The sequence below is a fragment of the Hyperolius riggenbachi genome, chromosome 3 (genome assembly GCF_040937935.1).
Source record: "Hyperolius riggenbachi isolate aHypRig1 chromosome 3, aHypRig1.pri, whole genome shotgun sequence".
Lineage (NCBI taxonomy): Eukaryota > Metazoa > Chordata > Amphibia > Anura > Hyperoliidae > Hyperolius > Hyperolius riggenbachi.
In genome coordinates this window covers 169,450,434-169,465,661 of record NC_090648.1, presented here as the reverse complement: position 1 = coordinate 169,465,661, position 15,228 = coordinate 169,450,434, and the positions used below count along the sequence as shown (strand labels likewise).

The window sequence follows — 15,228 nt, the reverse complement described above, 5'->3', positions numbered from 1 at the left end:
GACTATTCTGGGGCACCCCCTGTACCTGACTATTCTGGGGCACCCCCTGTACCTGACTATTCTGGGGCACCCCCTGTACCTGACTATTCTGGGGCACCCCCTGTACCTGACTATTCTGGGGCACCCCCTGTACCTGACTATTCTGGGGCACCACCTGTACCTGACTATTCTGGGGCACCACCTGTACCTGACTATTCTGGGGCACCACCTGTACCTGACTATTCTGGGGCACCACCTGTACCTGACTATTCTGGGGCACCACCTGTACCTGACTATTCTGGGGCACCACCTGTACCTGACTATTCTGGGGCACCACCTGTACCTGACTATTCTGGGGCACCACTGGTACCTGACTATTCTGGGGCACCACTGGTACCTGACTTTTCTGGGGCACCACCTGTACCTGACTATTCTGGGGCACCACCTTCACCTGGCTAATCTATATTCTGTGGCACCACCTTCACCTGGCTAATCTATTCTGGGGCACCTATAGCTTTCTACCTACACTGGGGCACCACCTGTACCTGGCTATCTATACTGGAGCACCTATACCTCTCTTCCTACACTATGGCATCTGTACCTGGCTACCTATACTCAGCACATATAGCTTGCTATCTATACTGGGGTTACCTGTACCTTGATAACCTATACTGTGGGCACCTATGGCTGGATACCTATACTGGGAGCACCTATGCCTTGCTACTTATTCTAGGGAACCTATACCTGGATACCTATATGGGGGGCACCTATACCTAGCTAGAACAGGAGGTCGAGAGGTGAGACAGGGGGACCTAGAGGGGGACAAAAGAGGCACAGGGGGAACATAGGGGGAGAAAATGGACACAGGGGGAACAGAGGTGACACAGAGGGTCAAAAGAGGCACAGGGAGAACCAAGATAATACGGGGAGATGAGGTGACACAGAGGAATACAAATGAGGCACAAACTGAGGTGACACAGAGGGGGACAAAAGAGGCATAGGGAGAACAGAGGGGGATAAAAGAGAATGTAATCTGGTTAAAAATGGATTTGTTGAGATTGTTGTTTTCACCCTCTGCCCTCCCCGATCTTGTCTCTTCCTTACAAGCTGTCTGTCTAAATAATGTATATGTTACGAGTTAGATATTGCATAGTGTGCTTTTTGTGGCCAATGCTTTACCATGACGTTATAAGAGAACTCTGTTCCCAATAAAATATATTGAAAGAAAAAACCCTGGTCATTAAAGAGATGGAAAGAGAGGATATAAGGCAGCCAACATTTACAAGTGGCAGAGGTTCCAGGACTTCCTCATTATCTAAAAGTAGTCTTAAAAAATGGCTGACGCTAGTTTTCGGAGGGGCCCTGATGTTACAACACTACAAATATGTAAATACGACATAGCTCCCAACTGTCCCTCTTTTGGAGGGACAGTTCCTCTTTGGGAAGCCAGTCCCTCTGTCCCTCTTTCTTCCTCATTTGTCCCTCTTTCAGGACTGATGCACAGATCTACTGTATGTACATATATGTATTTTTCTACTGAAAAATGTGTTTAACTATTTGACATTCCTGGACATGAAACTCACGTCCAGGAAGCCATGTGCGCTCCTGCACGTTCCCACGGTAGATAGCGCGAGTGCACGTGCACTCCCGGCCCGCGGTTTGTTAGCCAGCGAATCAGTGAATCGGGCAACGGTGCCCGATCACTGATTCCTCTCCCCCGCAGAAAAAGCGACAGCTTCTCTAGGAAGCTACGCCTTTTCTGCTTACTATGTTACCCTACGACGCTCTAAGCGTACGTGTTACGCTTAGAGTGACGTCACTGTAAACAAACTCATGGCTGCCATCTTGTGGCCAAAAAGTAAACTACATCTAAATGTTAAATAAAAATAAAAATACACATATTTACAAAAAAAAAATACAATTTCAATCCCACCCTCCCAAAAATACCCACATAAAATGTTTAATTTAAAAAAAAAAAAAAACATTACAATAAAAACAAAAAAAAAAACACAAATATTTACCTAAGGGTCTAAACTTTTTAAATATCTATGTAAAGATGAAATATTTCTATTTTTTTTATTATAAGCTTGTAAATAGTGATGAATGCAAAACAGAAAAAATGCACTTTTATTTCCAAATAAAATATTGTCGCCATACATTGTGATAGGGACATAATTTAAACGGTGTAATAACCGGGACAAATGGGCATATACAATACGTGGGTTTTAATTATGGAGGCATGTATTATTTTAAAACTATAATTGCCGAAAAGTGAGAAATAATGATTTTTTTCAGTTTTTTTCTTATTATTCCTTTTAAAATGCATTTACAGTAAAGTGGCTCTTAGTAAAATGTACCTCCCAAAGAAAGCCTAATTGATGGCGGAAAAAACAAGATATAGATCAGTTCATTGTGATAAGTAGTAATAAAGTTATAAGCTAATGAATGGGAGGTAAACATATCTCGGATGCATAAAGTGAAAACGACTGAATGCGAACTGGTTAATTGACTAAACTTTATTCCCATCCTTTAAATTGATATATTTATATTCAAATGTTACAATGAAGGAAAATGAACCAGGATAAAAAGGATAAAAAGGACCAGTGTCGCATGGATTATAAAATAACATATTTTCTTATGAAACCTTTATGGTATGCGTGACTAGGGGTGTGCTAGGGCGTGATTGGGGTGTGTGGCAGTTGCGTGGCTGAAGTTGTCCCTCTTTCTTATCTCAAAAAGTTGTGAGGTAGGATATTGTAATGGTTATCTGAAGGTTTATATTTTTACTAGTTGACCTAAGCCAGTTTAAAAACAGGCTCTAGGTCTCTTCACGCTGCTGCCAGTCAGTTCGCTCCTGCCACGCTGTGCGCAGTGGCGCAAAAGCACTGACACACGGACAGGACACAGGGACACCTGTAAATTATTACATAGGATGTTAAAAATCTCTTCATATTCTGCCATTGTTTTCTATTTTCCAGGTACACTATATATTACATGAAATGGTGATGGGCGGAATGGTGCTGGAAACAAACATGAATGAAGTTGTTGCACAAGTTGAAGCCCAGAACAAGCTGGAAAAATCTGAGGTGAGGCCTGAACGTTGCATATTGAAGGCCTGTGCAGTGTTGCCAACCTTTCACGTTATTTTTTACTGACAAATACCTAAAAATTTACTGACAAAAGATTTTTTGTACTGACAAAACACCTTGCGTAGCGTGGCGCGCCGAAAAATGGGCGTGGTCATGGGTGGGGCCAAATATACATGATTTTAATATTGCTGTGAAAGGTCTGCCAGGGAAGTTTGAGCTCTGCCATAGTGTTTCCCCCCCCTTCCCCCAAAATACATGTAATCTTACAGCATTTCACCAAAAATCCACGTAATCTGGCAGAGGTTCTTCCAAAATACAGATAATATGGCAGTGGTTCCCAAAAAATAGATGTAATCTGGCAGCAGCGATTCCCCCAATATACACATAATCTGGCAGCAGTTCCCCAAAATACAATTAATCTGACAGCAGTGGTTCCCCAAAAATAGGTAGCCCCAGGTCTATAGGTGTCCCCAGAATAGGTGGCCAGGGGTATGGATGTCCCCAGAACAGGTAGCCAGGGGTATATGTGCCCAGTATATGTAGGCAGGGGTACAGGGCCGGTTCTAGACTGGCACATATGAGGGGGCAGTCAAATGGGTAGGGGGCAACATGTTCGAGGAAATTTGCGGCGACTAAAGTGGGCATGGCAAGTAAATGCACATAATGAGAGACAGCATTTCACCAGTAAATGCACATAAGAGACAGCCTTTCACCTGTAAATGCACGTAATGACAGACAGCTTTTCACCAGTGAATGCACGTAATGAGAGACAGCTTTTCACCAGTAAATGCACGTAATGGGAGACAGCTTTTCACCAGTAAATGCACGTAAGAGACAGCTTTTCACCAGTAAATGCACATAAGAGACAGCTTTTCACCAGTAAATGCACATAAGAGACAGCTTTTCACCAGTAAATGCACATAACAGACAGCTTTTCACCAGTAAATGCACATAATGGCAAACAGCCAGTGTCCTCAGTATATGTAGCCAGCAGATATATGCGCCCAGTATATGTAGCCAGAGGTATATGTCCCCAGTATATGTAGGCAGGGTTATATGTGCCCAGTAGATGTAGCCAGGGTTTTATGTGCCCAGTAGATGTAGCCAGGGTTATATGTGCCCAGTAGATGTAACCAGGGTTATATGTGCCCAGTAGATGTAGCCAGGGTTATATGTGCCCAGTAGATGTAGCCAGGGTTATATGTGCCCAGTAGATGTAGCCAGGGTTATATGTGCCCTGTAGATGTAGCCAGAGGTATATGTGCCCATGGGTATCCAGGGTTATATGTCCCCAGTAGATGTAGCCAGGGTTATATGTGCCCAGTAGATGTAGCCAGAGGTATATGTGCCCATGGGTAGCCAGAGTTATATGTGCCCAGTAGATGTAGCCAGGGTTATATGTGCCCAGTAGATGTAGCCAGGGTTATATGTGCCCAGTAGATGTAGCCAAAGGTATATGTACCCAGTAGATGTAGCCAGGGTTATATGTGCCCAGTAGATGTAGCCAGAGGTATATGTGCCCAGTAGATGTAGCCAGAGGTATATGTGCCCAGTAGATGTAGCCAGGGTTGAATGTGCCTAGTAGATGTAGCCAGGGTTATATGTGCCCAGTAGATGTAGCCAGATGTATATGTGCCCAGTAGATGTAGCCAGAGGTATATATGTGCCCAGTAGATGTAGCCAGAGGTATATGTCCCCAGTAGATGTAGCCAGATGTATATGTGCCCAGTAGATGTAGCCAGATGTATATGTGCCCATGGGTAGCCAGGTGACCCCCCAAAGCAGGAGGGGAGCAGCTCGCTCTCCCCTCCTGAACTAAGTGACGAGTGACTGGCAGTGGCAGGCGGCAGTGAGCGGAACTTACCTGCGTCTTCTCTCGTCGCCGGCGCGGGATGATTTGCCGCTACTCTGGTCTGGTCCAGACCAGAGCAGCAAAACTTCCAGCGCAGGAGCGAGACGGAAGGTAAGTCCCGCCCGCTGCCAAACGCCACTGCCAGTCACTCGTCACTTAGGAGGGGGACAGTCAGCGAGGGAGGGAGAGCACTAAGGTGAGAGAAGGGGGGGGAGATTGCCCCCCTTCTCCACCGCTGCCCACAGCTCTTCCTCCACTGCGCTGCTGTCCTGCAACAGAGCGGGCGGCCGATTGGCCGCCCTTTTACGGACGCTGTTGAATTCCTTATGGAATTCACGGGCAACTTAATTTGTATCCAAAATTACGGGCTGCCCGTAAATTTACGGGCGGTTGGCAACACTGAGCCTGTGTGCAGGGACGTAAACCGGTATTTTGTATTTAAAATGCTTTACTTCTCGTTCTAAATGCAGCATGACCTATTATTCTGTGTTTGAAGCGTTTGTTGATTTCATTGAATTTAATGGGCGACTATGACTAAACTGTGTTCAGCCACAGAACATAAAGGTGTGCATACCCTGTAGGGTGCAGATCAAGGTTATAGCTACTTTACAGTATGGTATGCAAAGAAAGATGTGACCAGGTCTCCATCTGGATTTATGCAATACAAGCTTATTTATTATCGTATCATAGCAACAAAATGCACAATGTTTTGGCCAGGTAGCAGCTTTTTTCAAGTGCCCAAGTGAGCATTCCACAGAGGCTGCTACCAGGACAAAATGTAATTCCTCCTCCCCCCAACTATACTCTCCCAACATTGGTACAGCACTCTGCCCGAACTCACCAGAAAGAAGGAGTCCCGATCCCTGCTGGGGACAACCTTTGTAAGTGCGTACAAATAGAACTTTTTTTTTTTTTTTTAAAGGATCCCACTTTGCATTATACTCTGTGCACTATATGTAAATGCAACACACTATGGATAGTGTGAATAGACCTTAAAAGTGGGGTCTGGAAGACCTGGTTACATTTGCTCAGCACACTTTACAGTGTTTGGATTACGTGTTTCTCTCTGTATCTGGATTCGCTAGGAATTTACTACCGTCCTTTTATCTTTTATGGGCTTTAAAGACACAGCTCCTCCCTTCATATTCAGTGTGTTCATACAGTTACTTTGCATGCACATTATGCAGGTTATGTAGTTCATAGGTGCAGCATTTATCCTTTGAAGGGCAAACACTGTAGCATATGTCCTGCTGCACAACCTATGATATCACACACCTTTCTCTCAGCTTCCTCTCAGCTTCTACAGATACAATTTTATGATTTCATTAATTGGCTCAGTGTTTTTCTAATAATGCAGCTATGACAGCCCTAGTTCAGCCTCTATTCTTTTAAGATATGATAGTAAAGTTGCATTATTTGCATTAATTAACAGTGCACAAAATTTTGTGGGTTGCATGTCTGTACTTTTTGCAAAATATTTATACTGTATTTAAACAGGCTGCTGACTCCTCTAGCTCCATTTCCTTTTGACATGAGAAAGCAATCTTATAGGAAACGGCCCAAACTCCTCCCCTTACCTAATCATCTTGCACATGAGATGAGGAGACACGCTGTAAAGGGATCATTCTCCAGTGTCTCCATTTGTGTATATGTTACGGCCAGAACCCGAAGTTTGGCCACTTCGCGTTCTGGCCCGCCACTTTGGGTTCTGGCCGGCCAATGTGCGAAGTGGCCGCAGCGGCCAATGTTAGAAATGGAATGATTACACTAAGCTACAATGTAATTTACGGCCGTCTCGCTGCGGCCAAATGTATTAGAAGTTGGTTAATTAAATGAAATATAGCCGGCGGCAATGTAATAGATGAAGCCGCCGGCATTCGCACTGCCTCCTCTCCTCCTCCTGCCCCCCCCCCCCCCCCCCCCCCGCCTCTCTCCTCTCCCTGCCTCTCTCCTCTCCCTGCCTCCTATACAATATACGGAGCAGCCGGGGACATGCGTGTCCCCGAGAGTCGTTCGTCGTGGCAGGGGAATCCTGCCGTTCCGGCAGTGCGGGTGCTGGCAGAAGCAATGTCTGCAGCCTCCCCGCTCTGCTGCCCCCGCTGCGACGAACGACTCTCCGGCTGCATGTCCCCGGCTGCTACTTATTGTATGGGAGGCGGGGAGAGGAGGGAGGCGGGGGAGGAGAGAGGCAGTGTGAAAGCCGGCGGCTTCATCTAGTACATTGCCGCCGGCTATATTTCATTAAATTAACCAACTTCTAATACATTTGGCCGGAGCGAGACGGCCGTAAAATACATTGTAGCTTAGTGTAATCATTCCATTTCTAACATTAGCCGCTGCGCTGCGGCCACTTCGCACATTGGCCGGCTAGAACCCGAAGTGGCTGGCCACACTTCGGGTTCTGGCCGTAACGTATATATATCACCTGACACCTCCATGTTCCTCCCTCTTCTGAGAGTGCTACTCTTTGTGGTCAGCTCTGTAGCGCTGCAGCTAAGAAGAGTTTCATCTCCCTGTAGATGCAATGCTGGCTTCAAAGAGTTTATTTCTTTTGGCAGAGGAAGGAGATGGGTGGGAGTAGGTAGCCTACGCTAATAAAGGTACTCCGACGCTTCTGGCAAAGGGGATATACAGGAACCAGCCACCAGCTATTTTAAATATACTTACTGCAAAAAATTGCGTAATTCAAATAACTTTGTGTGTTGGTTAACAATGTAAATTAACTATTATTTGTATTGAAAGAAAGGGAGGCTAAATCTAAAGTCTGACTGATTATTGTTATGAGTGAGGCAGCACACCTTTTCTATTTCAATGTTCAACATTTTTGTTGTTGTTGCTGACAAACTGCTCTACTGTCATGTGTTACATGAAAGTATGTAGTAAAGGATGTGCATTGACAAAATAAGGTACACACAATGCAATTTCCCATCAGATCGATGGGTAACCTGACAGAGAGTTGCATTGTGTTTACATGTCCAAACTGCTCCTGATCAATTTTCAGACCATTACTTCACAATATCGATCCTGTTATCGATCGGAAGCAGATCAAAGTCCGAAATAATTGGTTTGACCTGTCGATCTGACAGGAAGTTGCATAGTATGTACCTAGCATTAGCTTTGTTCAGAAACAACCAATCAGGTGCATGTCTAATTACAGCTTCAACCCTTCCCCAAACACCACCGCCTCTTCAAAAAGAAAAAACAAACAGGAACTTTACAACTTCACTGCACAACCAGATTAACCTCCCTAGCGTTCTGGACCTAGAGGGCACCGCTCAGGCCCCGCTGGGCCGATTTTGATAATTTTTTTTTTCAAACACGCAGCTAGCACTTTGCTAGCTGCGTGTGTGCCCCGATCGCCGCCGATCCGCCGCCACCCGAGGCGAAAGAGGGCCCCCCCCCACAGGCCCCCGTGCGCAGCCTGGCCAATCGCCGCCAGCCTGTGCTTTGGGGTGGATCGGGAGTCCCAGTGACGTCACAACGTCGATGACGTCACTCAGTTCGTCGCCATGGCAAGCCCTAAAGGAAATCCCGTTCAGAACGGGATTTCCTTATGGGCGTGATCGCCGGTGGCGATCAGAAGGGTGGGAGGGAGAGAGGAGGAAGGGGAGAATCATGTAGCTAGCGCTAGGCTAGCTACATAAGGAAAAAAAATCGGGCGAAAAAAAACCCTCCCACGGCCGTGCGGCCGCGGGAATTGAAACGCCCAGCAGGTTAAAGTCACAGCATTTTTACAAGGGATTATGCCAACTACATGGTGTGCGTTGCAGAATTGGCACATCTTGTGTTACTCAGGTAACAGCCACATTCACTGCAGATTATCACCATGCAGCAACATCCCTTCATATGCTCCCCCCAATCTCTAGTGACATGTGACAGGAGCCTATAGAGAGATGCTTGTGCACAGGGCCAGGCTGCAGTGAAGAAGAGGAAAGAACTCAGTGCTGCATCGAGTATATGTGCTCCACTGTACACTCTACTATGCGAATGGGGGGGGGTAGATGCTTAGCCCTCAGCACTACTTACAGTGGAGGAAATAATTATTTGACCCCTCACTGATTTTGTAAGTTTGTCCAATGACAAAGAAATGAAAAGTCTCAGAACAGTATCATTTCAATGGTAGGTTTATTTTAACAGTGGCAGATAGCACATCAAAAGGAAAATCGAAAAAATAACCTTAAATAAAAGATAGCAACTGATTTGCATTTCATTGAGTGAAATAAGTTCTTGAACCCTCTAACAATAAAAGACTTAATACTTAGTGGAAAAACCCTTGTTTGCAATCCCTAAGGTTTCGAGGCTGTCTCTGTGCAACTCTGAGCTTGAGCTCCCTCCATAGGTTTTCTATTGGATTAAGGTCCGGAGACTGAATAGGCCACTCCATGACCTTAATGTGCTTCTTCTTGAGCCACTCCTTTGTTGCCTTTGCTGTATGTTTTGGGTCATTGTCGTGCTGGAACACCCATCCACGACCCATTTTCAGTTTCCTGGCAGAGGGAAGGAGGTTGTCGTTCAGGATTTCACGATACATGGCTCCGTCCATTTTCCCGTTAATGCGATTAAGTTGTCCTGTGCCCTTAGCAGAAAAACACCCCCAAAGCAAAATGTTTCCACCCCCATGCTTGACGGTGTTTTGGGGGTCATAGGCAGCATTTTTCTTCCTCCAAACACAGCGAGTTGAGTTAATGCCAAAGAGCTCTATTTTGGTCTCATCAGACCACAGCACCTTCTCCCAGTCACTCACAGAATCATTCAGGTGTTCATTGGCAAACTTCAGACGGGCCTGCACATGTGCCTTCTTGAGCAGGGGGACCTTGCGAGCCCTGCAGTATTTTAATCCATTGCGGTGTAATGTGTTTCCAATGGTTTTCTTGGTGACTGTGGTCCCTGCTAATTTGAGGTCATTCACTAACTCCTCCCGTGTAGTTCTAGGATGCTTTTTCACCTTTCTCAGAACCATTGACACCCCACGAGGTGAGATCTTGCGTGGAGCCCCAGAGCGAGGTCTATTGATGTTTTTTTTGTGCTCCTTCCATTTTCGAACAATCGCACCAACAGTTGTCACCTTCTCTCCCAGCTTCTTGCTAATGGTTTTGTAGCCCATTCCAGCCTTGTGCAGGTCTACAATTTTGTCTCTGACATCCTTGGACAGCTCTTTGGTCTTTCCCATGTTGGAGAGTTTGGAGTCTGCTTGATTGATTGATTCTGTGGACAGGTGTCTTTTATACAGGTGACTAGTTAAGACAGGTGTCCTTAATGAGGGTGACTAATTGAGTAGAAGTGTCTAACCACTCTGTGGGAGCCAGAACTCTTAATGGTTGGTAGGGGTTCAAAAACTTATTTCACTCAATGAAATGCAAATCAGTTGCTATCTTTTATTTAAGGTTATTTTTTCGATTTTCCTTTTGATGTGCTATCTGCCACTGTTAAAATCAACCTACCATTGAAATAATACTGTTCTGAGACTATTCATTTCTTTGTCATTGGACAAACTTACAAAATCAGTGAGGGGTCAAATAATTATTTCCTCCACTGTATACTGGACTGGGAGAGGGGGTTCAGGGTGTTTAGAACACACACTTATCCACTTTGCTCTGCCCTCCACTTTGCTGTGGTCAAAAGGGCACAAATTTGCTCATTCTGTACCGAAGTGAAGTGGCAGCTTGGCACACGGTATGTTTTTCCACCGAGGTTTGTATCCTTTGTAAGGAGATGAGGGAAGTAGCAGCAGACTCCAGACATCCACCCTTAATCTGCTATGGGTAACATAATAAACATTTCTTTGCTCTGATGTCTGTACTACTTAAGTATGTAATCATACACCTTGTACTGTTCAGGCTAACAGTGTATCAACTTATCATATTCCAATATAAACTTTCTAATGCATTCATATTTTTTCTCACGTATTTGGAAGTGATACCTTATGTTGTAACTACAAAAAGTTTAAATGTATTGTATATGTACAGTATATATAACAGCAGTTATATATACTGTTTAGTACTTAGTCATATCACTTAACTGAGGTCACAATTTAAAATCCTTATAGTCGTGATCAAAGCCAGTTTGGCAGGAAATTATTTAACCTACCAGTATGCTTTTGGAAAGAGGGAGCAAATCCATAAGAAAGATGAGAACCTGCAGATTCCATTCAGATAGTTTCAGGCCTGAAGGGTCCCTGAATTGAATCTGTCAGGACACAGTGTTTATGAATTGGTATGTTACATGGCATGAGTGCTAACTACTTGGACACCATGCTGCCCTTTTAGAGTCTGCTGGGATTACTTTTACAAAACCTTTTAATAGACTATTGCAATGCATACTTTCTCAATGGAACATAAAAAATACTAACTTTTTTACACAGTTGTTACTTATTATAATTTACTCAGATAAATATAATTTTTAGGGAACAGAAAAATTATAAAATACTTTAACCACTTGCCGACCAGGGGAATTTTCACTGATCGGTGCTGCGTGGGCTCTACAGCCCGCAGCACCGATCAGCAGTGCAGCAGGGCGATCAGACTACCCCCCTTTTTTCCCCACTAGGGGGATGTCCTGCTGGGGGGGTCTGATCGCCGCCGGGCCATTAGTGGGTAGCGGGGGGGGGCTCCTCAAAGCCCCCCTCCGCAGCGTTTTGTGCGCTCCCTCCCTCCCCTTACCTCCCTCTCCCTTCCTGGGCTGCGCAGGACGGATATCCGTCCTGCGCATTGTGGGATAGGCTTCAGCCTATCATATGCCGGCGATCCCCGGCCAATCAGAGGCCGGGGATCGCCGATCTGACTTACGGCGCTGCTGCGCAGCAGCGCCGTATCATAAACAGCGGGGATTTCTTCCCCGCCTGTTTACATTTTGCCGGAGAGCCGCTATCGGCGGCTCTCCGGCTGTTCACGGAGACACCCTCCATGAACTGACATGGAAAGGCCGCTCGATCGAGCGGCCGTTTCCATGGTAACCCGCAGACGACCAGTTGTACTTTTGTCCCACAGTAAAATGCATCATAAGTTACTTTCTTTCCTACGTTGCTGTCACTTATTGTACGTAATAGAAATCTGAGATCTCTGACTGGTTTTGGACTAATCCATGTCCTCATGGGGGATTCTCAGGGTTTTGGGAGTTTTTTTTATATTTTCTAAAGAACTTACTACATGGCAGCTGCTCAATCCAACTGCTAACATAGTGTGTAAGGCGTACGTTAAAAAAGGGCGCAGGGTTTTAAACGATAATCATGAATAACGTTTACAAAAAATTTGTGCTATATTTCGTTTAAAAATAATGTTTTATAAAGTTATAAATCATTAAATAATGTGTATGAAATAGGCAATTTTAAAAACGTTAATCTTCCCTGTTTAAAAAGTGAAATTTATAATAACGTTTTATAAAACATTAATAAGAATTTTACTAAAGCTATACCTAACCCTACTCTCACACAGAACCCTCCCTGTACCTATCCCTAACCCCTAGACCCCCCTGTTGATGCCTAAACCTAAGACCCCCCTGTTGGTGCCTAAACCTAAGACCCCCCTGTTGGTGCCTAACCCCTAGACCCCCCTGTTGGTGCCTAACCCCTAGACCCCCCTGTTGGTGCCTAACCCCTAGACCCCCCCTGGTGGTGCCTAAACCTAAGACCCCCCTGGTGGTGCCTAAACCTAAGACCCCCCTGGTGGTGCCTAAACCTAAGACCCCCCTGGTGGTGCCTAAACCTAAGACCCCCCTGGTGGTGCCTAAACCTAAGACCCCCCTGGTGGTGCCTAAACCTAAGACCCCCCTGTTGGTGCCTAAACCTAAGACCCTCCTGTTAGTGCCTAAACCTAAGACCCCCCTGGTGGTGCCTAAACCTAAGACCGCCCTGGTGGTGCCTAAACCTAAGACCCTCCTTGTGATGCCTAAACCTAAGACCCCCCAGTGATAAGCATTAATAACGTTTTAAAAAAAATATGGTGCGGTTTTTCGTTTAAAAATGTTTTAAAAAAAAATTGTACGGTTTTTCTTTTAAAAGTAATGTTTTAAAAAATATTTTACTATTTTTCGTTTAAAAAATTATAAATCATTAAATAATGGGTAATCATGAGAAGCAGTTATAAAACATTAAAAGTCTCCGGGCGCCGCTTTTAAAACGTTATTTTTCTCCTGCGCCCTTTTTTCCTGTCGGGTGCCCATTAAACGATATTTATTATGGGAGTGAATGGCGGCGCCCTTTTTGTCCACCTGCCTCATGCGCCCAAATTTACTGCTTCCGTGTGTAAGTGGGTAATAAGGCCGAATGTTATATATGTATATATCCTTGCTAGGAAGTGTTTTTGTAAAGAATATAGGAATTGCTTAGAATCTTCTATAAGGAGATGGACTATAGTAGTCTTATACTAGTCAGATTTGGCAGATTTGTAACAAAGAAAAAATATTCAAAGTGCATTTTAATGTAGTTATTATGTCGTTATTATGTTTGTGTTTACATATTTATATTTGTGTTTACATGTATTTTACATTTTTTTGTACTAGTATTCCTTTAAAGGACCACTATTGTGAAAAATTAAAAATTTAAAATACATGTAAACATATACAAATAAGGAGTATGTTTCTTCCAGAGTAAAATGAGCCGTACATTACTTTTCTCCTATGTTGCTGTCACTTACAGTAGGTACAATACCCTACTGCTACTAGTAGGTAGTAGAAATCAGACAGAACCAACAGGTTTTGAACTACTCTATCTCTTCATGGGGGATTTCTCAGCATGGCCCTTATTCTTTATAAAGACACTCCCTTAAAAGCATTTAAAGAAAGATGCTGGCCAGCCTCCCTGCTCGCTGCACACTTTTGGCAGTTGGACAGAGCGACTGCCATTCACCAAGTGCTTTTGAAACTAAAGAAAACCCTGAGAATCCCCCATGATGAGATGGGCTAGTCCAGGCATGGGCAAACTTGGCCCTCCAGCTGTTAAGGAACTACAAGTCCCACAATGCATTGCAGGAGTCTGACAGCCACAGTCATGATTCATAAAGGCAAATGCATTGTGGGACTTGTAGTTCCGTAACAGCTGGAGGGCCGAGTTTGCCCATGCCTGGGCTAGTCCGAAACCTGTCGGTTCTGAAGAAATGTACTTCTTATTTGTATGTGTTTAACTGTGTTTTAAATTTTACTATTTTCACGATAGTAGTCCTTTAACTTCTTGAGTACTGTGTCACGCTGATGGGCTTGACCGCGGCGGCAGCCCCAGGACCGCCTAACGCAGATCGACGTAAGGTCCTGTGGGCACGTTTTGCAGGAGATCGCGCGCACATCTCCGCTTGATTGATGGAGCTCCGCCTCACCATCAGCCTCCCAGATCGCCGCCAGGAGACAGTTAGACGGCAGTTTACTGTGTACAGCGCTGCGATCCACGGCAGCACTGTACTGGGGACAGCTGTGTGACACGGCTGTCCCCCTGGTAAGCACTACAGTGATCAGCTGTCATAGGCTGAAGCCTGTGACAGCTGATCACACTGATTGGCTGGCTGTGGGAGGAAGGGAGGGTGAAATAGAAAAAAATAGGTTTATTTATATTAAAAAAAAGGAAATAAATATTTGTATAATAAAAATAAACAACCTGGGAGTGATCAGACCCCACCAACAGAAAGCTCTGTTTGTGGGCAGAAAAAAAAAGGAGGGGGAAGGGGGAATCACTTGTGTCCTAAGCTGTGCGGCCCTGCAGCAAGGCCTTAAAGCTGCAGTGGCCCAATTTGCGAAAAATGGCCTGGTCTTTAGGGGGGGGGGGGGGGGGGGGGTTACAAGCCCGTGGTCCTTAAGTGGTTAAAGGAACACTATCGATTTACATATTTTTTTCAATTGAGATGGGAATTGTTTGGGAAGTGCTGCTAAGTACTGGTGTATACATTTCACTGGCAACCTCTTAGTAAAATATGAAAGTATTTTGATAACAGTAAACAGACACCAAAACTGATGGCAGAATGAACCATGAGGGGAGGGGAAATTCCCCTCACACTTGATCAGTTAACCCTGTGTGTAACTGTATGTGTGTGTGAGAGAGAAAGCTCCCAACTGCTGCAGCTTCTGTGTCCTGTGTTTCTGACTGAAGTGTCTAAAGAGAACAGAGGAAATGTAACTTGTTAACATTTGTAATTGTCACCGCTTTTGATACTGTTTTTGCTATTAGAGAAAAATACTCTGTAGTCTGATATGCAACACTGGCTGTGCATTGAAGCAGACACCCCCTCTGCAATTGACTTGTCCCAATACAGTGAAATCCTACCTTCAATAAGTTACAGCTTTTGCCTCTGATATTTAACATGAAAAGTAGGACAATGTTTACACAGC

At 44.7% G+C, this 15,228-nt stretch overlaps 1 protein-coding gene across 5 annotated transcripts in view; it reads left to right on the top strand.

Moving 5' to 3' along the window:
- AP3S2 (adaptor related protein complex 3 subunit sigma 2) overlaps positions 1–15,228 on the top strand; it is a 107,063-nt gene that overhangs the window by 82,010 nt on the left and 9,825 nt on the right. For all 5 annotated transcript variants that reach the window (XR_011030266.1, XR_011030267.1, XM_068275243.1 and 2 more), the window contains exon 5: positions 2,958–3,065. Coding sequence is in view for 3 of the 5 variants with exons in the window: in XM_068275243.1 (XP_068131344.1) it covers positions 2,958–3,065 (108 nt within the window). In the remaining 2 variants the exon portion in view is untranslated. The remainder of the gene's footprint in view (positions 1–2,957; positions 3,066–15,228) is intronic.